This window comes from Halichoerus grypus, chromosome 10 (genome assembly GCF_964656455.1).
Source record: "Halichoerus grypus chromosome 10, mHalGry1.hap1.1, whole genome shotgun sequence".
NCBI classification, from domain to species: domain Eukaryota; kingdom Metazoa; phylum Chordata; class Mammalia; order Carnivora; family Phocidae; genus Halichoerus; species Halichoerus grypus.
Genome location: NC_135721.1, coordinates 56,586,433 through 56,610,374, shown reverse-complemented (window position 1 = coordinate 56,610,374; position 23,942 = coordinate 56,586,433). Strand labels below are relative to the sequence as shown.

The following is a 23,942-nucleotide window of genomic DNA, read 5'->3' as shown; positions in this document are numbered from 1 at the left end:
TGGGATCATTCCCTGCATATTTTCAGACCACAGTGCTTTGAAACTTGAACTCAGTCACAAGAGGAAATTTAGAAAGAACTCAAATACATGGAGATTAAAGAGCATCCTACTAGAGAATGAATGGGTCAACCAGGAAATTAAAGAAAAATGAAAAAAATTCATGGAAACAAATGAGAATGAAAACACAACTGTTCAAAACCTTTGGGAGGCAGCAAAGGTGGTCCTAAGAGGGAAGTACATAGCAATACAAGCCTTTCTCAAGAAACAAAAGCCTCAAATACACAACCTAAGCTTATACCTAAAGGAGCTGGAGAAAGAACAGCACATAAAGCCTAAATCCAACAGGAGAGGAAAAATAATAAAGATTAGAGCAGAAATCAATGATATAGAAATTAAAAAAAAAAAGGGAACAGATCAAGGAAACTAGGAACCAGTTCTTTGAAAGAATTAGTAAGATCGATAAACCCCTGGCCAGACTTATCAAAAAGAAAAGAGAAAGGACCCAAATTAATAAAATCATGAATGAAAGAGGAGAGATCACAATCAACATCAAAGAAATACAATTAAAAGAACATATTATGAGCAACTATATGCCAACAAATAAGGCAGTCAATGGGATAAAACTGAGAGCTTTTCCCTTAAGGTCAGGAACACGACCAGGATGTCCACTCTCACCACTGTTGTTCAACATATCCTAGAAGTCCCTAGCCTCAGCAATCAGACAGCAAAAAGAAATAAAAGGCGTCCAAATAGGCAAAGAAGAAGTCAAACTCTCACTTTTCACAGATGACATGATACTCTATGTGGAAAACCTAAAAGATTCCACCCAAAAATTTCTAGAACACATATAGGAATTCAACAAAGTGGCAGGATATAAAAATCAATGCACAGAAATCAGTTGCATTTCTATACACTAATGATGAGGCAGAAGAGAAAGAAATCAAGGAATCAGTCCCATTTACAATTGCACCAAAAACCATAAGATACCTAGGAATAAACCTAACCAAAGAGGTAAAGGATCTGTACTCTGAAAACTATAGAACACTTATGAAAGAAATTGAGGAAGACAGAAATGGAAAAACATTCCATGCCCATGGATTGGAAGAACAAATATTGTTCAAATGTCTGTGCTACCTAGAGCAATCTACACATTCAGTGCAATCCCTATCAAAATACCATCAACTTTTTTCACAGAGCTGGAACAAATAATCCTAAAATTTGTATGGAACCAGAAAAGACCCTGAATAGCCAAAGGAAAGTTGAAAAAGAAAACCAAAGCTGGTGGCATCACAATTCTGAACTTCAAACTATATTACAAAGCTGTGATCATCAAGACAGTATGGTACTGGCACAAAAACAGACACATAGATCAATGGAATAGAATAGAGAACCCAGAAATGGACCCTCAACCCTATGGTCAACTAATCATCAACAAAGCAAGAAAGAATATCCAATGGAAAAAAGACAGTCTCCTCAACAAATGGTATTGGGAATATTGGACGTCACGTGTAGGAGAATGAAACTGGACCATTCTCTTACACCATACACAGAAATAAATTCAAAATGAAAGACCTAAATGTGAGACAGGAATCCATCAAAATCCTAGAGGAGAACATAGGTAGTATAGTAATCTCTTTGCCCTCAGTCACAGCAACTTCTTGCTAGACACGTTTCCAAAGCAAGGGAAACAAAACCAAAAATGAATTTTTGGGACTTTATCAAGATGAAAAGCTTTTGCACAGCAAAGGAAAGTTGACAAAACCAAAAGGCAACCTTCAGAATTGGAGAAGGTATTTGCAAATGTCTTATCAGATAAAGGGCTAGTATCCAAGATCTATAAAGAACTTATCAAACTCAACACTGAAAAAAACAAATAATCTAGTCAAGAAACGGACAGAAGACATGAACAGACATTTCTTCAAAGAAGACATACAAATGACCAACAGACCTGTGAAAAAAATGCTTAACATCACTCGACATCAGGGATATACAAATCAAAACCACAATGGGATACCACCTTACACTGGTCAGAATGGCTACAATTAGTAAGTCAGGAAACAACAAATGTTGGCGAGGATGCTGAGAAAGGGGAAGCCTCTTACACTGCTGGTGGGAATGCAAACTGGTGCTGCCACTCTGGAAAACAGTGTGGCGGTTCCTCAAAAAGTTAGAAATAGAGCAATCCTACAATTCAGGAATTGGCACTGCTAGGTATCTACCCAAAGGATATAAATATAGTGATCCGAAGGGGCACATGCATCCCAGTGTTTATAGCAGCAATGTCCACAATAGCCAAACTATGGAAAGAGCCCAGATGTCCATCTACAGATGAGTGGATAAAGAAGATATGGTGTACACACACACACACACACACACACAAAATGGAATATTACTCAGCCATCAAAAAAAAATGGAATCTTACCATTTGCAACTATGTGGATGGAACTAGAGGGTATTATGCTAAGCGAAATAAGTCAGAGAAAGTTATTATATGATTTCACTCATGTGGAATTTGAGAAACAAAACAGAGGAGCATAGGGAAAGGGAGGGAAAAAATAAAATAAGAAATCAGAGAGGGAGACAAACCATAAGAGATTCTTAACTCTAGGAAACAAACTGAGGGTTGCTAGAGGGGAGAGGGGGGTAGGGGTAACTGGGTGATGGGCATTAAGGAGGGCATGTGATAAAATGAGCACTGGGTGTTATATGCAACTGATAAATCACTGAACTCTACCTCTGAAACTAATAATATACCATGTGTTAATTAATTGAATTTAAATTTAAAAATCCTGTGATGAATATACTTATACATACATCTTTGCATCTCTGAATTATTTCGAAGAGTAACAAGAAATGTTTTTTTCAGAGGATATGAACTTTTTAAAGTTTCTTGTTACATATTTCAAATTGCTTTCTAGAAAGAGTATACCAGTTTGCTCCCATTCATATTAATTTATTGGTTCAACAACAATTTTTTGAGTGTCAACTGTGTATTAGGAGACCATATTGACAAAGCCCTACCCTCATCTAGTTTCTAGTTTACAATCTAGTGGAGGAGTGGACGATAAAGGATATATAATGTAATTTCCAATAGTGGTAAATGACATGAAGAAAAATAAAGATGGGAAAGGGTACAGAGAATAAGCAGTAGAGGTACTATTTTAGATAGGGTAGGCAGAGGCAGGAAAGGCCTTTAAATTAATACTGAGTAAAGATCTGCATCTATTTTATTGTCAGTTTCACTACAGGTATTAAAACATTGAATATTATTGCTGTAAAAAATATTTGCTGGTGAATATGAAAAATATCTTTAAATTTTTATTTATTTATTAGGTTGAATTTTTCCATTGGCTATTTGTATTGTTGCTTGAAGTATTTAATATAGAACTCTCATTTTATTTGCAGCAATTGCTATGATTCTTATCTTTTTTTTATTATGTTATGTTAGTCACCATACATTACATCATTAGTTTTGATGTAGTGTTCCATGACTCATTGTTTGCGTATAACACCCAGTGCTCCATGCAGAACGTGCCCTCTTTAATACCCATCACCAGGCTAACCCATCCCCCCACCCCCCGATTCTTATCTTTATATAACAAAAACACATGATATTTAAGTTTGGGAAGCAAACAGTCCTTTCAAAGAATAAATCAGAAATCTTGGCACCAGCACTGTTCTCTAAACAATTACTCTCATCACCAACCCAGTAACTCATGCTCAGTATCCTTCAATACAATCTGCTACCTCAGTTACTAGTGTCAATCTTAGTAAAAATCTCAGCAAGAACTATTACCAGGAGCCAAAATCATAAAAGTCACTCATTTTCACCCTAAGTCTCATGTTGTCCAAACTTAAATATCATGCGTTGTAACAAACACGCGTGATATTTAAGTTGTAACAAACACGCATGATATTTAAGTTGTAACAAACACGCATGATATTTAAGTTGTAACAAACACGCATGATATTTAAGTTGTAACAAACACGCATGATATTTAAGTTGTAACAAACACGCATGATATTTAAGTTGTAACAAACACGCATGATATTTAAGTTGTAACAAACACGCATGATATTTAAGTTGTAACAAACACGCATGATATTTAAGTTGTAACAAACACGCATGATATTTAAGTTTGGGCAACATGAGACTTAGGGTGAAAATGAGTGACTTTTATGATTTTGGCTCCTGGTAATAGTTCTTGCTGAGATTTTTACTAAGATTGACACGAGTAACTGAGGTAGCAGATTGTATTGAAGGATACTGAGCATGAGTTACTGGGTTGGTGCTGATGAGAGTAATTGTTTAGAGAACAGTGCTGGTGCGAAGATTTCTGATTTATTCTTTGAAAGGACCTGTTTGCTTCCCCCCTGTTAAAATTTTTTGCCTTTGGACATGAGGATTCAGTGTATGAATAGGACAGCTGATTCTGTCTACCACTGGAAAAATTGTCCTCATGTTTTCCTGTCCACAGTTTTAGGTAATATTTACTTTAGAATAATTAAAAATAATTTTTAAAAACCCCATAGATGTAGGAGCTGATATTATTAATAGCTAGCAAAATTAAAATATGTCCTTGATTTGATAGTTTTCCTTGTGTTTTTATAATTTATAAGCAGAAGACGACAAAAGAACTTTCTTAGGAAATGTACTTTTTCAGGTTCAGTTTATAATGTTTATTATGTGATCATTCTGTTTGCTTATCACAGAGGGATCGTTTTATAATTACTACACTAACATGGCCTTTAAACATTTTTTTATGCAAAGTCTTAGATTTAGGTTTTCTTTATCAAACTTATATATAATGTATGCTGATCCAGTACTTTTTTCTTGAATTAAGATAATAGGTGTTTGTAATCTGGTTTCTAATTAGTGGTTAAACCACTTTTGTTTTAAACTTAGCATTTGAGTAGAAAAAAATTCCAAAGAACAGGTTTCATTTAATTTATTCATATTAATCCATATTTGCTCCATTCATTTACTCACTTATTTACTCAAATATGTGAGTGCCACCAATAAGCTTGATAACTAAAGGTGACAGATATGGTGGGGGGAGCACCACATGGCAGTTCCTGTCCTTGTGGAGTTTACAGTCATGGACACATATGGAGGACTAAATGGACAGTTTGGAGACAGTGTAATAATTGCTACCATAGAAGCTGGTAGTACTTGAAGCTAGAAGTAGGGGTTGTGCCAGATCCACTCCTGGGGGTATGAGGGTCATAAAAGGCTTTTAAAGGAAGTGATATTTTTGCTCTGTGGTCCTTAGACACCTTGATGGGGCATACATGTGTGCCCACACATAAACACCTACCTAAAACACTTAAAATTTTTTTTAATGCTTTTAGTTATAAAGTACACATAAAATATACCATTTATCTTGATCATTTTTTAAAATCTTCCTTTTATCTTGATCATTTCTAAGTATATGCTTCAGTAGTGTTAAGTATATTCACATGATTGTGCAACCAATCTCCACAACTTTTTCATCTTGTAAAACTGAAATTCTATACCCATTAAACAGTAACACCCACTCTCTCCTTCCCTCAGCTCATGGCAACTACCGTTTTGTTTTCTGGCTCTATAAATTTAACTACTCTAACCACTTCATGTAAGTGGTAAAAGACTTTTTTAATCTGAGGTTTTCTTTCTTTTGTTTTGAAAATTGCCTGAGTTCTGCTGCCAATGACATATCCTTGCTTTTGCTTTGCCGGACAAATAGGAGATACAAAAACTTGGGGGATTGTTAGGCGGTGGTGTTCTTGCCGGTGGAAGCACAGAGCCAGCGTAGCCTAAAGGAGATCCTACCTCTCTGGCCATCCGGGGAGGTTGTCAGGCAGTGTGGAGCCATTTTAGGCGAAGCAAAGTCTAAAAAAGCAGAAATATTATTAAAACTTGGATTTTTCTCACCTCAGAAGATTGTCTGAAACCAGGGTTTGGCAGATCCTTTCTGTAAAGCGCCAGATAGTAAATATCTTAGACTTTGTTGGCTATGCATTTTCTGTCATGATTACTCAGCTTAGCCACAGTAGCATGAAAGCAGCCATAGATTTGTAAACTAATGAGAGTGGCTGTGTTCCAGTAATAATTTATGAGAACAGGTGGCAGACCTGACTGTCCCAAAGGCTATGGTTTTTGACTCCTGTCTTGAACTATTCTTAAATTACAAATGACTGGAGTGAGACTTCGGGTGAGACCCATAGCTGGGAGATCATTAAGCTGGTTTGTGATTTGGAGCAGAAAGAGAAATTCAATACCATATTCTATCAAATTTGTGCCATTGGGTGCAAGCTGCACCTTTTGTGTACCACTAAAAAAGACAAATAGTGCAACCAATTGATTGTAAGATCCAATGAATATATGCTGCATCCTCATCTCAGAAATGTTAAAACGTGGGGTAGGAGTAGAGAGTGTGTCTGAATCAATGGGATAATGCCAGTCAACATTTATGCTCTTCCTATGGGCCATACACTTTGCTCGGCACTTTACCTGCATTATCTCATTTATCCTCATAACAAATCAATGAAGCAGATGAAAAGGCTGAGAGCAGCTAAATTACTTGCCATAATAAACAGTGGAGTCTAAGATTCAGACCCAAGTGGCCTGGCATTAGAGCCTGTGCTCTCAGTCACTGTCTTGTACAGTCCCATGCAACGGTCTTTGTCAGATGGTCCCATTCACGCTGGAATTGTAGTTTATTACAATGATTTGAGTCAGGTCATGGAGGAAACACCGGCTACATCATGTCTTTGCAATTTGAGACATTTCTCAGGGCAGCCAACTACTGGTTTTCATCCCTTATGTGCCCGCTGGTGCCCTAAGAGAAGAATTACTGTGAATCCCTTCTGAAAATGTTTTTAAAATGATAAAGTTACCAAGAAGCCAAGCAAACTTGTGTTGGAAGAGAAGTGTCTTGGTGCTCTGTGCACGGATAATATCTGTGATGCCATCCAGCACTTCCAGTCCTGTTGCTGCAGAGGAGGGTGAGTGCCACACATCACTGTGACTCTCCTTCTGCGTCTCTGAGCTTTGCATTGAAGATGGCGTGATCCTGCATGAGTGATGCAGCACCAAAGACGACCTTATTGACCTTTGAAGACAAGGGAAATACTATGAGCCACTGAGTTCTCAGAGTCTTGGAGAATTTAGGTGTTTCTATTACAAGCCTCCATTCAGCTGGCAGAGCCGGCTGTGAGAACTTGCCTTGGAGAGAGTTGAGGTTTTTCATAAAAAAGAAAAGTCAGAATAGAATGGCAGTTGAAGATGGATGCATATAACCTCCTCAACTGTATCAGTGTCAGTTTCTTACTCAAGCCAAACAGAAGACTTCTCATTGAAATTCAGTGGAGAGAGTTTATTTTTTGCTTTATTTGCATATTAACTTTCATTGGGAAATACAGCATCTCCTATAAAGATTATTTTTATATTCAGTGAATGAAATTCCACAGGAGTGAGGTCATATGCAAAAAGTTTTTTGTTTTTTTTTTTTGTGGGGGGGTGGGGTGGTATCTTCACTTTTCTGAAACAGAGTCCATGCCTGATAGCTCATAAAGCCTGAGAATTGCTGGTCTGAACTGAGATGTGGAGGATAAAGGGAAGACCATTGGTGAAGTGAGGTTGCATGAGGGGGCAGAAATGCAGGGGCCTACACTCAACAGATACGGGACGTTAGAGAGCCCACTGCTCCATGTTCCTGGAGTACAGCATGTCAGGGAGAATAGGAGAGGAGAAAGTGCAAGGCACAAAGGGTCAGATCATTAAGCACTTTGCAAACCATGTCTTCCAGTTAAGATTAGAGTCAGCTACATTTAATCGTGAAACTCAGAATAACAAATCTAGAGAGGCAATCCAGAGCTAGTATGGCAGCATGGTGCTCATCAGGAACCTGGGCTTCTCTGTCTTGCCACTCTTGCCATCCTTAGCATATCTCCTTATGGTCCCAGACGGCTGCTTGAATGAACTCTAGTCAGCATGTTTCCGTTCTAAACAGCAGGAAGGAGGAAGCCACGCCCTTGCGCTTTCACAGAGACTTCCTGGAAATCTTTCACTTCCACTTAATCACAGCTTTGGCACAAATAATTGCAAGGGAGGCTGGGAAATGAAATCTTTTATTTGGGATGGTGGTGTGCCCAGCTGAAAATCAGGGTTCTTAAGTAGAAAGGAAAAAATGATGTTGGGGTAGGCAGCTAATAATCTCTGCCATGCCGTATCAGTGCTTTATTTTGTGAATGATGTAATAAGGAGAGAAACATGTTCAAATGTTCTTTTCTAAAAGATTGCCACCTGCAAGGTGAAGGTGGGTTGGAAGGAGGTAAGGAGATCATAGAGGCCACCATTGCAATAACACAGGTGAGCGGTGAGCAGGATGCTGACTGGAAGCAGGGACAGTTTCATGAGACTCACAGGTCTTGGTCATTGATCAGATGTGAAGAGTCTCCTGGCTTAGCAGCTGGGTTTGTCTTTGTGCCATAGAGATAGGAGTGAATAAATGAAGCCATGGGATTGGAGCAGATTGCCTGGGAAGAGGAGGTCTACCTAGAGTGGGTTTGAAAAGGAACAGGCAGAAAGAGGAGGAAAATAGAATGTGGTGTTTCAGAAGTCAAGGAGAAGAGAGCATGTCAAAATAGAAGGAGTGGTCAGTTACATCAAATGCAGCTGAGCATGCAAGAGAAGAATTGATGTCACTGATAGGATTTCACAATTAAGAGGATGTAGATGACCTTGTTAAGAGCAGTTCACTGAGCCATAGAGAAGACCAGATTGCAGTGGGTGAGTGAGGGATGGGAGGTGAGTGCAGCAACTTTTTCAGGAAGCTCTGCCTCTAAGAAGAGGGAGAAGAGAGGGATGTGGGTGTAGAAAAGGATGAGTGAGTGAATGCATTGTTGTTTTCTTTCTTGGTTTTTAGATGGCAAATGTTGAATATGTTCATGTCAATGGAAGGGAATAGAGAGGGAGAAGCTGCCAAAGAGACTGGATGATTGATGACATAGATTCTTGAGATGGGCACTGGCAGAGAGCTTGCCTACCAGGTCAGGCTCCTGTAACCAGAAGGAAGGCAGAAGGAAAAAACAAAGATGGAGATGCAGGAAGGTTCTTTCTGACCATCTGGTGGCAGAAAGTTGAGGGCATTCCTGTATATGATGGTTTTTATTTGCCCTATGAAATAGGGGTTGAGCTCATCTTGGTGGCTGAGGGGCTGTTGGTGAGTTTGTTGGTGGACCATGTGATAATGTACATGATTTGCCAGTTTTTCCTTTGTGAAAAAAAAAATCTATGGTTTAGGTATGTCATTAATGTGTAGGAGCTTTGAGATGACCCAGATTTCAGTCATTATCTTTAGAAATGTGAAATGAAGAGATGATATGTGGAAGTGCCTAGCGTTGAACTTGGCACACAGAACACCATGCAGTAAGGGTTTTGTGAATAAGCTTATGCTCTTAGAATATTTCCTGTACATATGCAGCATCATTCCAAACTTGTTTTACTATTTACGTAGTTCATTTTCTTTCAGGCAAACTTGCTTTTTTTGAAAAAAAGATCTTTCAGATTGCAATAATCATACCCTTGTGAACCCTAACAGGGCAGGTACTGTTAGCTTGTTTTGGGTATTTGGCCCTGCCTTCAGGAATAGCACAAATACGCTACCAAGAACTGGGTTATACAGACTGCTGATGGGAACAGTGTGTCCACGACTGTGTGATGAATAAAGCTTTTCTTCTAACTGGAAACTAACCTGTGAACAGACACAGATCATGGTAGACCATTTTTAAAGGATCTTCTTAAAAATCTTCAGTTTCAGGGCCCCTGGGTGGCTTAGTCGGTTAAGCGGCTGCCTTCAGCTCAGGTCATGATCCCGGGGTCCTGGGATCGAGCCCCGCATTGGGCTCCCTGCTCAGCGGAGAGCCTGCTTCTCCCTTTCCCTCTGCCTGCCACTCTGCCTACTTGTGCTCTCTATCTCTCTGTCAAATAAATAAATTAAAAAAAATCTTTAAAAAAAAAATCTTCAGTTTCTGCAGAAAAACTAGATTGACATCCTACAGGGAAGAATCTTGTTTAAGTCACGTTCTTTAGTACATTGCCAGCTGCTTTCTTTTGTTCACTGCCCAGAGGAAGTTGGGTGCTTGACCAGTTCTCTTCTCCCAGGAGGAGGGAGGACAAGTGGTCTAGCCTTCTGTGTGCATCTTGCAGGGAGCCTCACGGGGTTTGCTCCACTTCACCGTCATGGTTGCCCTATTGTGGATTTAGTTGCAGTAGAGGTCTTCTTAAAACACTGAATTCTCTTCATGTCTGGGAGAAAGAGAAACAGTGTGACCTTATTGAGAGCATAAAGATGGCTCTAGTGATTGACTGAAGTGATTGAGTCAGAGTAACATGGAGGCCATGTCTGGCAGTGCGTGGTACTCCCTGTCGTCTCTAAACACCATCCATCTTTGCATGAGTAGATGTCTTTGTGCATTCTCCTGGGGCAGCTGAGAAGAGGAGAGTGAGGGGCTGGTCTAAAAATGTCTCTGTGACTTAGGTGTGTCTGGTATAACTTCAGCTGTTGCCAAGCAACTTTCTAACACAGATCCCCTTGGTTTGTGGAACTAAACTGAACTCTGGGGATTGCTTGGTGAGGTTCCTGGTGAGGGTGTGGACAGCATCACCCACGGAAAGAACTTGTGTTGGCACATAAGGTGGTTTATGTGATGGAAAGCTGTGCTTACCACCTAATTTAACCTGTAATAAACTTTAGACAAAAAGTGTCCTGGCTTCCTGGAATCGTATGATTGTACCTTTCTTTGTACATGTGTGTATCTGTGTCTGTTTATGTTGGGGGGGGGGGGTTGGCTATAAGTCAAGAAACATAAATGAAAAAAGCCCAATGAAGGCTTCCAGCAGTAACACTAACCTGACCATTCTGGACATCTCTCCCCTCGTCACAACTGTTCACACTTTGTGACTCTTCTTCCCTTTCCCTCCATCGTTCTGCTCAGTCCTCTTCTTGCTGACAGTCAAGTTCCTCAGTGAGGCCTGTTTTTAATTAGCTGCTAAAGATCAGATATAGCAAGACGAGTGGTATTACTGAAAGCACCTCGCAAAGAACCATGGTTCTTTGACATTTGTAGAGGTGCGGTGACTCCTTGCCCACTCAGCGTCGGGGGGAGGGTTCTAAATGTGGCACTTCACAGAGCCTTCTGGCCACTCAACTCGATGGTAAACAAGTCTTTCTACTTGTGATTTGCCTGGGCTCATGCCCAAAAGTCCTTATTAACTCAGTTTTGGAACTTGATGTTATGTATGAATCAGTTCATTTTATTTCATACCAAATATTTGAAAAGTAATTCAGAATTACATTTAAAATTTAAACTCAAGTTCTTAAGATAACCAAGCTTGGGGAGATTTGAATTAAAACTAAAAGTATACTTGATATATCTTTTGGCTGAGAGTCAAATGGCTTAGTATTAAAATCATTGTGAGGCCTGATGGCTTCTATCACTATCCTAGAATAGGGTTTTGGGATACAAGAAAAAATTTATTTAGCCTCCATAGATTCAGTCATAAGGAATGATCTTCTTAAAGTATTATAATAGAATGCATGTTTTTAAGTTTATTGGTGTGAACAAAATGAACTTTTTCTTTACTTTTCATGAACTTTATATTCTTTATGGTGTGTGTGGATCAAAGATGATTTATCTTGAATATATATGATTTTGGAGGGTTTTTTTTTTCTCCTGGTGAAATTTTTTTTTAAAGATTTTATTTATTTATGTGACAGAGAGAGACATAGCGAGAGAGGGAAAACAAACGGGGAGTGGGAGAGGGAGAAGCAGGCTTCCCACTGAGCAGGGAGCCCGATGCGGGGCTCGATCCCAGGACCCTGGGATCACAACCCGAGCGGAAGGCAGACGCTTGACTGAGCCACCCAGGCACCCCTCTCCTGGTGAAATTTTAGGCACAAGATGATACTTGGTTTTTAATTCGTCTTCACAGGAAGTGAAAAATTCCTGTTAGTGTTTTTCCTTAAAGACTCATGCCCAAAAGGGAATTAAATAGCTAAAAATTAAACATGGTTCCTAAAACTCACTTTAATGCTATGCATGTTAGTATACCAAGCATTTCTTTAAAGATTAGGATTAAGATATAATCCAGTTTACTTTACTTACTTGATATTAGTACGTAAATCTGTATAAACATTTATCATTTCAAAAAGGAAATTGTATTTTTCCTAAAGATATCCTACATATTCAATTTTTTTTTACTGTCAGTTTCCCAATTTAAATTTACCTGAAATATTTGCAAACATTGTTGTACACAAAATGAATAGCTTTTAAAATGTAGCATTTTTTACTCTTGTAGTAATCATTTATATTAGACTGGTAGAACATTCATGTTACATGAAATTTTTCACCCCAAGTTACATCTAGAATGTTTACCTCGATTTGAAACAGATTAAGATATACTCCTAATGGTATGCCTTTTTGAATTGGCTAATGTTGCTAAAATGGTAGGATATGATAGTACCTATATCATTACAGATTCTGGGACTCCTGAATTGGTGTTTAGGTGTAGGGTTTGGCATTCAGCCTTCAAAAGGGTTAAGCTAAAGCTGAATACAGAGTATTTGGTCAGATTCTGAGACTGAAGTTGGAACATCAGTGTATCTTAGTAAAAAGCTCACTACTGTGCATTGTTGTATAAATGGAATGTTGATTACCGAAGACAAGGAAGAATTAGGTTTTAGCTCATCTTTTTATGTGTTTAGTCGAATGTCTTGTGATGTCAGTGTTATTAAAGTGAAAAAAGATTACACTGAACAAAAAAGGATCCTGGCAGAGTTATATTAAAAGGAAAAACATAGGGCACCTGGGTGGCTCAGTCGGTTAAGCGTCTGCCTTCAGCTCAGTCATGATCCCAGGGTCCTGGGATCCAGCCCCACATCAGGCTCCCTGTTCGGCGGGGAGCCTGCTTCTCCCTCCTCCCCTCCCCCTGCTCGTGCTCTCTCTCTCTCAAATAAATGAATAAAATATTTTTTTAAAATGAGAAAACATAATTCTGATTCCTTGGTTGATTTTTTTAAATAGACCATCTAGAACTGTGTATGCCGCTAGCCATGTGTATTGATTTACATTAATATTAAACAAAATGAAAACTTTAGCTCCTTAGTTGCATGAGGCACATTTCAAGGGCTTAACAGCCACATGTGGCCAGCACAAATAAGACATTTCCATAATTGTGAGAAAGTTCTATTGGACAGCACTGTGTCTAGAGAGTGACAGTGAAAAGAGTGCCATCCTATTGATGTTTTGACTACATACTTAATTATGAAGAAATCTTTTTATATTGTTTATATTTCTGTAGTTTTTTTCCTTGAATGACAGGCTGCCTATCCCTTAGAGATACTAGGAAATTCAGAACACAGGTGTTGAATGATGTCTGAAACCCAAGTCCTGCTGTTCTGCATCGTTTTTACATGTATCTGAAGAGCAGCATTTTTTAAAATTTATACTTTTAGAACTGTGGTTTTGCTTGTAGCATTCTTTTCATAACCTTTAATTTTTTAATTCAGAGTTAGGGTGTACCGTTCAATAAATTCAAATAAAAAGAATCTGTTTCCTGATTACTAAGCTGAGACTTCAGAACTTGTATCCTGTTCCACTTTTAATATCTGCAAATAGAATATGTAAGTTTTATAAGACTCAATATGCCATAGATTGTCAACCTGTACCTGTATTCCAGTCCTTCATACCAGTTCCCCTTTTCCCAGATACGTTGCATACACATGAATAAACTTTAAATATGGACCTTTTCCTGGAAAAATCTGCATTAATTTGGAATATTCTCAAACATATAAGCCACTTTTTTAAAAAGAATGCTAAATGACTTGGGGATATTATGCAAAGTGAAATAAGTCAGTCACAAACACTGTGTAATTCCACTTGTCTGAGGTACCTAGAGTAGTCAAACTCATAGAGGCAGAAGACAGAAGGGTGGTTGCTGGGAGCTGAGTGGAGGAGGGAATGCGGACATGCTTTTTAATGAGCATAGTTCCAGTTTTGCAAGACAAAAATAATTCTGGAGATTGGCTGCCCAACAGTGTGAATATACTTAATACTTGAACTGTACACTTAAAAATGGTTAGGATGGCAAATTTTACGCTACTACAATTAAAAAAAGACTGTCAACAAATTCGGTTCTCCCAACTTGGTGGTTTTCTTTGAGAATGTCTTGTTTATTCTTTGCCCTTTGCATTTTTATACACACTTTAAATTGACTTGTTAGCTTCCACATAAAAAACTGTTGAGATTTTGATTAGGATTGCATTGATCAGGAGAATTGACATTTTTATAAGTCTTCTAGTTTACAAACCTGATAAATACATCCCTGAATTTATTTCTTTTAGCTTTCCTCAAAAATGTTTTATGAAGTGTTCAGTGTAGAACTCTTGTATTTCTTTTAGATTTATTCCTAAGAATTTGTTATTTTTGATAGTGTAATAAAAGGTAACTTTTAATCAATTCTATTTCTAATTCTTCATATATATAGAAACAGTTCATCTTTTTAAACCATCTTTACACATTTCTAAACATACAATTCATTAGCGTTAAGTACATTCACAGAACTCTTTGATCTTGCACAATGAACACTGTTCCCATTAAACACCTCCCCATTCCTTCCTACCCCAGTCCGTGGGAACCACCCTTCTACTTTCTGTCTATATGAATCTGACAACTACTCTAGGTGCCTCATAGAAGTTGAATCATAGAAGTATTTGGGGTTTATGACTGGTTTATTTACTTTAACATATTCTCAAGGTTTGTTCATGTTGTAGTACGTGTCAGAATTTCTTTCCCTTTTTAAGGCTGAATGATATTCTGTTGTATGTATATGCCACGTTTTGTTTTATCCGTACATCTTTTGATGGACATTTGAGTTGCTTCCACTTTTTGGCTATTGTGAATAAATGCTACTGTGAAGGTGAATATACAAACATCTCTTTGAGAACTTGCTTTCAGTTCTTTGGGGTATATATCCAGAGGTTGGCTTGGTAGATTATATGGTATTCTGTCTAAAATTCTTTTAGGAACCACCATACTTTTTTCTTTAACAGCTACACACCATTTTACATTCCCACCAGCAGAGTTCAAGGGTTCTAAAAGCAGTTGTTTGTTTTTTAAAATATTGACCATGTATCTTCAATGTTGCTATGTTTACATTATTCTAATAATTTATTTGTAGGGTCTTTGGATTTTCTATGTATAAAATCATATCTGTGAATAATGACAGTTTTGTTTCTTTTAATGGCTATATAAATTGAATACTATATGGCAGTGAAAAGTGAATTACTATAGCTTCATGCATTAATGTGAATTATTCTTATATATATATATATATATAATTCAATATAACATTGAATTAAAGAAGCAAGTCAAAAGTTTAGAGACAAAATTAAGTAAAATATTATCATTATGGATACATACATAGGTGGTAAAACTAAAGTGTAAACATCAAGATGGTGGTTACCACTAGGGGTGGAAGAGGAATGTGATCAGGGACAGACTCAAGGAGGTTTCTAAGTTACGGCACTATTCTTTTTTATTTAGGTTATTCTTTTGACTGTATATATTTTATAACTTGAATGTATGATATTTCATAATGAAAATCTTTTAGGTGAAATTGGAAAATGTAGGCCTGTCTCACCATATGTAGAAAAAAAATTCTTTTATGTATTCTGTTTTTTTAAAGGTATATTAAAGGAAGCATTAAATAGGTAAAAATATTTCTGAACTAATAATTTTACCTAAAATGAATGCACGAACTAGGGAGTTTTAGTTAAATTGATTTTCACACCCTTTTGAGCCCTCTGTAAATATCAGATTCTTTTTTGGAAGTCAGAAGTAACTGCTAAATGGAAATTCTTGGCTTTTAAAAGATAATTGGAAAAATAATTGGCTTGGTTCCATTTGCTAACTCTTTTGAGTAAATGTAATGTGCCCAAGAAATTCTCCTAACCTAATAATAGAGTATTTGAAGCCATTATATCACAGTGGCATTCCTTTTACTGACTGGTTGATTTCAACAGCTCTGCTGATGAAAGGATTATAAACTGCCATGTTATATTAGGGTGACAAGTTCCAGCTCTGTTATCTCCTCTTATTTTTCTAGTAATATAGCACTTAAATTGGACTTTTTCTCTCAAATGATATTACCAGTTTCTTTGACATGCTGAAGAAACGATGTTCATGGCAGTGGGGTCAAAACATCCTTCAAGGAATGCCAGTCAACTGAGCCACAGGCACTTTGTGTGCTTGTTGGGTATCCCAAGTTGTTATCATTCGTACGTTGTCCTCACACGGACCAGGTGCTGCCAGAGAAGCAACCAGTAATCTGTGTTCTTTCCTGCCTCCCCATCATCCTTCTTTTCCTTGGTGGTTAGCATTCCAGTACTTAGGCAGCACCCACTGAGGGCCATGGTGCCCACAAGTCTGTCCCCTCCTCTGGTCTTTCCATACTTTTAAGTATGAATGACTGCTGAAGACTGCTTAGTGGCACTTACCGGGAAGATTGGCGATCCTACCACATTAGGAACTAATTCAGAATGAGTGATAACTAGGGGTGGTAATCAGTGGAGGGTCTTAGAGAAGAGTGCTTATTTCTCAGCATTTACACCAAGCAAAAAGTGCATTCATCTGCAGTTGGCAGTTAACAGAGTGTCTTGCAGGGTAGAGGAAGTAAGAAGCAAGACTAGTTTGTGTGGAAAGAACTGCTAACAGCAGAAATCGTGTGGTCAGGAGTTGACATAGGACATGTATGTGTGTTTGACCAGGCATAAAGGGATTTTTGCCTCCAAAGCCTAATTACTGGAATGTGAGCCCATCAGCTCCTTTCCCAATTACAGACTTTATCCCTCACCCATCCCCACAGCCTCTATAGGTAGCAAAACAAAAACAGCTCAGCTCATAGTAATTGAGCACTTACTATAATGGTTGTATTTCTTCAGTCCCCTCAGTTGTTATCTGTACTATACCATGATGATGTAATTGAGAAGTACATTAGATGATGTATTCCATTAAAGAAGGATAACCAAAAAAAAAAGCCCTGTAAATGGTTAGAGAGTATACCGCGATCTTTTCAAAAGCTTTCATTCTTGCTATAAGATCTTTAGACTTGCTTGTGCCTCCTGCTTTGAACATAAGAATTTGGGCTCCCACTATGTGGTTGTTCCCTTCACAGCATGAAGAGTAATGCTCTGTGCTCCCAGAAATACACAAGGGTGCAGGGAGGAGGGGATTCTCTCCAGCCTCAGCTCTGGCCTTTTCTACCCCATCAGGGTATTTATTGGAGCAATGAGAACACAGTTTTCCAGTATGATCTTCCATACAGTGATGCCTGACAGTTAAATTCTTAAGGAATTCTATCCTTGTTACATACCTAGAAATATGATAAAAACCCCATGCCACCTTCTTCCTCTGAAGACTTACTATTGAATGGAGGAGAAAAGCATTTGGTTTTGGGTTTTCCCTCCTTTGGGAGAAGGAATAATGTATGATCATATATGTACTTCTCCAGAATTGAAGTAGATCCATACTGCACTAGAAATATTTGCAGATTTGATGAGTTTTGTGTATCCCATTTACTATATTGATGCAAATTGAGAATTCTTAAGTTTTTAAAGGTAGTCCAAGCGACTTAGATGTCCTCAGGAGCCAGACAAGTCTTTGTAGACTGTAACTTCCCCCCTTCTCGTACTCCATTCTAATGTAAATGAACCACTGAACTACTTTGTGCAAGAGCAGTTGCCTCTAAGTAAGTACCGGAAGGACTTGTGACATTAAAGGAAATGTTGAAACTTTCCATGGAGAAAAACAAAACTCTTTAAGGGCACATGGAAATAACCCTGAGATTGATTGGATTTAACCTCTCATAAAGCTATTTGAATTCTGTAATTTTTTTAAAATTTCAGATTCAACCCTATGAAAAGATAAAGGCCAGAGGCTTACCTGATAATATATCTTCCGTGCTGAACAAGCTGGTGGTGGTGAAACTCAACGGAGGTTTGGGAACCAGCATGGGCTGCAAAGGCCCGAAAAGTCTGATTGGTGTGAGGAATGAGAATACCTTTTTGGATCTGACCGTTCAGCAAATTGAAGTGAGTAACATTCAGCCTTTCTCATGAACTACTAAAACCAGTTTTAGGTTATTATAAATGTTACCTTACAAAATAACAGATGTGGATTTGAGCTAGTCAAGGAGCTTGCTATCTTTAGTTTCTGTATTAGTATATAAAAAGGCTTGGTGTTCCCAAGGACAAATCCTTAGGGTGATGTAAAATAAAAGCTTTTGATCTTTAAGTAGCATTTGTGGTTGTTGAAATCTCTGGATCTTTTTGGATTCTCCTTTGATCTCCCCACCCTCCTCCCGCCTTTTCTTTTGGATGGCAGCCTTCATCACAGCTGGGATGGTCTGGCTTTATTAACCCCTTTTGGGAGGCCAGGGAGAATTTCCGTATCTGGTCGGCAGCCATGGTTGCCTAGAACTGTCCTTGCCGTCTCTCTTATGATAAAGTCATTAATTGTGGGCCGTAAGTTCCTTCGAGGGAGTCGTCTTCATCTCTCTCTCACGTCCAGTACGTGCAGGCAGCCACAGTACTAACACTAGCAGCAGCAACGACTAACGGTCATCTCGCCTGTACCGGACGCACACTGAGTGGGGTTCTGAGCTCTGTTCGTGAATGCCTCATTTGTTCCTCTCAGCGACTCTGTAACATAAGTACTCTTTATATTATCGTCCCCATTTCACAGGTGAGGAAACCAAGGCACAGAGAGGTTGATTTACTTGCCCAAGATTCCCTCTGTGAACACAGGACGGTCTCACTTCTGAGACCTTGTTTTCTTCTCACTCTGTGTCGCCTCTTAACTCTTCCTAGAGATTGAAAAGATTTCAGCTGGGGTGCGATTCACAGTTCTTGACATTAATCCTGAGACTAGAGAACCATGTCTTTGTAATATTTGTACTTTCATCCCCACTGTGCTCTGGACACAGAGTAAATGCTCCGTCAGCATTTGCCTATCCAGTAAGGCCACGGGGCCCTGGCTGGGCACACAACTCGAGTCGGACCATGGGGGGTGTCCCGGCTCTGCCGATGACCTGCCGCCTCTCTGGCCCTTAATTTAGCCATCCGTATATTGCAGACAAAGTTTCCATCTCATAGGATTGTGATTTAATGAGCAAGTCCGTGGTGAACTGCTTAGCAAAATGTCTGGCTTGTGCTAAATATTTGTATTGGGCTACATATAGGTGATGTTTTAGATACTTTGTGATTAGCCACTACGAGTTTTACATTTTTAAGTGAAAGAAAAGTAGGTCTGGGTAATCTGATTGTTATTTTCCTCCCTAGCATTTGAACAAAACCTACAATACAGATGTTCCTCTTGTTCTAATGAACTCTTTTAACACGGATGAAGATACAAAAAAAATACTACAGAAGTACAATCACTGTCGTGTGAAAATCTACACTTTTAATCAAAGCAGGTACAATAAGTAATAAAAAGTCTGGAGGGTGTTACTCCTGGGAAACAAAGATTTCTTTGTCTTGTTTAAATAGAGCAGCCTCAAGATGTATATGTGCCAAAAACTCATGTTTGAAAATGTTCAGTGTCTTTAAAGGCTGAACACTTGTTCATAGATAGGTGATTGTTATAATCACTCTGTGATTCTTCCTAAGAGAGAATCTGCTTGTTCCATGTCCAGAATATTTGAGGATGGCTTAGGTCTTTGCTTTCTGAGGGCATATTTGGGCTCCACATGGGTGGATGAAAATTTTTATATGTTCTACAATATTGATAACCTTCTTTCATATGGGAAGAAATTTATTCAACATCCGGAATAGGCTTGGGGGAAATTTAATAAATCCTGGAAACAGATCTTCTACTTTGAGGAAGGGAAAGTAAGTGCAGGCATATCTTGTTTGATTGCACTTCAATTGCGCTTTGTAGATACTGCATTTTTTTTACAAGTTGAATATTTGTGGTAACCCTGCATTGAGCAAGAAGTCTATTGGTATTGGTGCCACTTTTCCAATAGCATCTGCTCACTTTGTGTCTGTGTCACACATTTTGGTATTCTCATGATATTTCAAACTTGTTCTTTATTATTGTATTCGTTATGGTGATCTGTGATCAGTGAGTCTGACCTGCTGAAAGCCCAGATGATGGTTAGCATTTTTGAGCAATGAAGTACTTTTTTAAATTAAGGTATGTACATTTTTTTAGACATAATGCTACTGCACACTTAATATAGTGTAAATATACCTTTTACACGCACTGGGAAACCAAACATTCACTTGGCTCACTGTATGGCGACATTTACTTTATTGCTCTGGTTTGGAACCGAACCTGCGGTATCTCTGAGGTATCCCTGTAGAAGGGGATTCAGGTGATGACTTTGGATAAAGCTCCGGCAAATGGGGAGTAAGTCTTCCATCTAAGGATGAATGTGGGTCTATATGAATTTGTACATAACAGGTACTTCTAAAAGTTGTACCATTTGTTGTTGTTTTAATCTATTTTCATGGACACTTGCTATGTTGCAGGTGCTCTGCCTCCATCTTCTGGTTGGTCCTTGGTCTCTGACAGTGCTAGCTCCTCCGTTTCCCCCTCCCCACTGCCAGCTCCCACACCTGCCCTCGCTCGTAGTAGGGAGCAGATGTCCCTGAGCACTGATGTGCTGCTGACTTTCTGGGAAAGAAAGAGTACCACCCCTGAATATACGGTTGTAAGAATGGGCAGATTTTTCCAAACTTGGAGGGGAAAGAACAATTCCATGACCAAAGAAGTTTGAGAAATTTACTTAATGTATTTCTCCTCTTGTAGAGTCATCAAATCTATGAATACCCTAGAAGTATGAGGTGTCCTCCCATCTGTATAACAATGGAAGTTTTTTTTGCAGCAAATATTACGACCTAGGAAACTGATTATTGGACAACACAGATAGGAGATTTTCTTAAATGGATTTACCTATGATTAAATTACTATTGATAGCCTGAGAAGGAGGAAGTTTTATTTAACTTTAAATGCATTGTTTTACTTGAAGGTCTGGAATGCTTTACAGAATTGATATAGAAAAAGACCTTGGTTTGTTTGTTTGTTTTTTAAGGTACCCGAGGATTAATAAAGAATCTTTACTGCCTGTAGCAAAGGATGTCTCATACTCAGGGGAAAATACAGAAGCTTGGTACCCTCCAGGTCATGGTGATATATACGCCAGTTTCTACAACTCTGGTTTGCTCGACACCCTTATAGGAGAAGGCAAAGAGTATATTTTTGTGTCTAACATAGATAATCTGGGTGCCACCGTGGATCTTTATATTCTTAATCATCTAATGAACCCACCCAATGGAAAACCCTGTGAATTTGTCATGGAAGTCACAAATAAAACACGTGCAGATGTAAAGGTAAATATTGAGAGGAAACAGTTTGGGGAGTCACATCTTCACAACGCATAGGGTTTGTAGTTCAGATGCTTTTTTTTTTTTTCCCCTCCCATCCCCCTCCCCTCTAGAACCCCCAGTCTGTTTTTCAGAGACCATCGTCTCTCATGATTCGTCTCCCCCTCCGATTTCCCCCCCTTCATTCTTCCCCTCCTGCTATCTTCTCCTTTTTTTTTTTTTTTTTAAACATATAATGTATTACTTGTTTCAGAGGTACAGGTCTGTGATTCAACAGTCTTACACAATTCACAGTGCTCACCATGGCACATACCCTCCCCAGTGTCTATCACCCAGGCACCCCATCCCTCCCACCCGACACCACTCCAGCAACCCTCAGTTTGTTTCCTGAGATTAAGAATTCCTCATATCAGTGAGGTCATATGATACATGTCTTTCTCTAATTGACTTATTTCGCTCAGCATAACACCCTCCAGTTGCTTTTTTTTAATTGGAAAGTTTCAGTGGTAAACAAAACAACACATTCATCCACTTGGTAACATCATTGTAAGACAGAGTGAGATAGTATTCTGTAGAGTACCCTAAGTTCCACCTGACATAACTGTATATATATAAATTGAGCTTTAACAGTATTGTTGAGTGATCTATATGGGCGATTTTAACTGAAAACAGTTCTATATATATTTATAGGATAAGTGAAAACACTTTCAAATGTTTTGTTCAGACCTTTGATATTCTTCTAGTTTGGTGCTTAAGTGTATTTCATTTTTCCTTTAGTGAAAATGTACTATTTCTTTTTCTACCTATGCATTTTTATATATTTTTTTAATCACTGTAATATCTCTGTAGTTGCAAAACAAATGTTTTTTTAACTTTGCATGTATAGTGGTCATGAAATGGTACACAAGGTTTTACTACTTGGCCACAGGGAGTAAAAGAAATGGGCAGTGTGTAAATACTAAAATGGTCAGTCCCTAGGCTGGGTTCTGTGCCTCTTGCAGTGCCCCCTGACGCGTGAGTGAACGTTCCCCTCTCCCCACACGGCTGTGGCCTCATGACTGTAAGAACATCTCTAAGCTGAGGCCGCTCAGGGGGTCACTCCTCACCCCTTGTGCTTCTGTCCTCCCTTTTCTCCTCCTGTCCTAGAGCCAAACCTAGAGCAGGGTCTGAGGTAGTAGGACTAGTTATTTAGTGATGGGCGGTGGTTTGGGAATGAGAGGAATGGCTGTTCCTGTAGCAGACTTTCAAAAAGCGAGGAAGACTCTGATGTACTCCCAGGGCTTTTACTGTGGACCAGAGGGTGTGTATATAGTATAAAATGACAACCTGAATATTTTCTTTGGTTCTACCATCATATGTATGTTGCTGTGTATCAAAGATTGAATCAATGCCAAAACTTTTTATTTCTGGGGGATTTTATCATCAATGTCTTTTCTCTAACACTTTCACAGACTAGAAATAGCGTGGTATGGTTATGACCGGGAGAGATGTGGAGGTACTCACACACTCCTCTCTGCCTCTCTAGGGTGGGACACTCACCCAGTATGAAGGCAAATTGAGACTGGTGGAAATCGCTCAAGTGCCAAAAGCACATGTGGACGAGTTCAAGTCTGTATCAAAATTCAAAATATTTAACACAAACAACCTATGGATCTCTCTTGCAGCAGTTAAAAGACTGCAGGAGCAAAACGCTATTGATATGGAGATCATTGTGAATCCGAAGGTAAGCCAGAGTGCAGCCCTGCCTCCCTACACACAGATCCACTGCCCATTCTCTCTGGTCCGTCTATTCACGGGTCCTTCCTTTATGCCTGGTAAGTCACTCCAGTTCCTGGCCCTGTCTTTCGGAGTCTATACACCATCTCTTTAGTGTGAAGCCCTGGTGCTCTTACTTGACGCAGGGCCGTGGTAGTGGCAAGAGCACTGGGCCCAAAAGTAGAGAACCTACCTCGGTCTTACTTGTTGCTCTCACACTTAAAGGCCTTTTGGCCACAGGCATCTCACATGAGTTTTCTGTGAACCTTCGGTTCTTTATCATAAAATGGAAACATTACTAAACAGGAGTTACGATGCTGAAGAAAAAAAAAAAAAGACCATGTATGTCTAAGCACCTGGCATATGGTAGGTACTTGCTAAATGTCACTTCTCAAAATTCTGTCTCCTTCAATGGATCTCTGAAACCACTCCCCAAATATTAACCAGCCCACATGGAACGAAGTTGCTAAAACCTATTTCTCCTCTCCCCCTGCCCGCTTTTCTTTCTTACAGACTTTGGATGGAGGCCTGAATGTCATTCAGTTAGAAACTGCAGTAGGCGCTGCCATTAAAAGTTTTGAGAACTCTCTAGGTATTAATGTTCCTAGGAGCCGCTTTCTACCTGTCAAAACCACATCAGATCTCTTGCTTGTGATGTCAAACCTCTATAGCCTTAATGCAGGATCTTTGACAATGAGTGAAAAGCGGGAATTTCCTACAGTACCCTTGGTTAAATTAGGCAGTTCTTTTACAAAG

At 38.9% G+C, this 23,942-nt stretch overlaps 1 protein-coding gene across 2 annotated transcripts in view; it reads left to right on the top strand.

Annotated features, from left to right (window-relative positions):
* Positions 1 to 23,942, top strand: part of UGP2 (UDP-glucose pyrophosphorylase 2) — a 71,114-nt gene that overhangs the window by 41,716 nt on the left and 5,456 nt on the right. For both annotated transcript variants that reach the window (XM_036079104.2, XM_036079103.2), the window contains exons 4-8: positions 17,949 to 18,134; positions 19,383 to 19,516; positions 21,140 to 21,437; positions 22,957 to 23,154; positions 23,700 to 23,942. In XM_036079104.2, coding sequence (XP_035934997.1) covers positions 17,949 to 18,134; positions 19,383 to 19,516; positions 21,140 to 21,437; positions 22,957 to 23,154; positions 23,700 to 23,942 — 1,059 coding nt within the window. The remainder of the gene's footprint in view (positions 1 to 17,948; positions 18,135 to 19,382; positions 19,517 to 21,139; positions 21,438 to 22,956; positions 23,155 to 23,699) is intronic.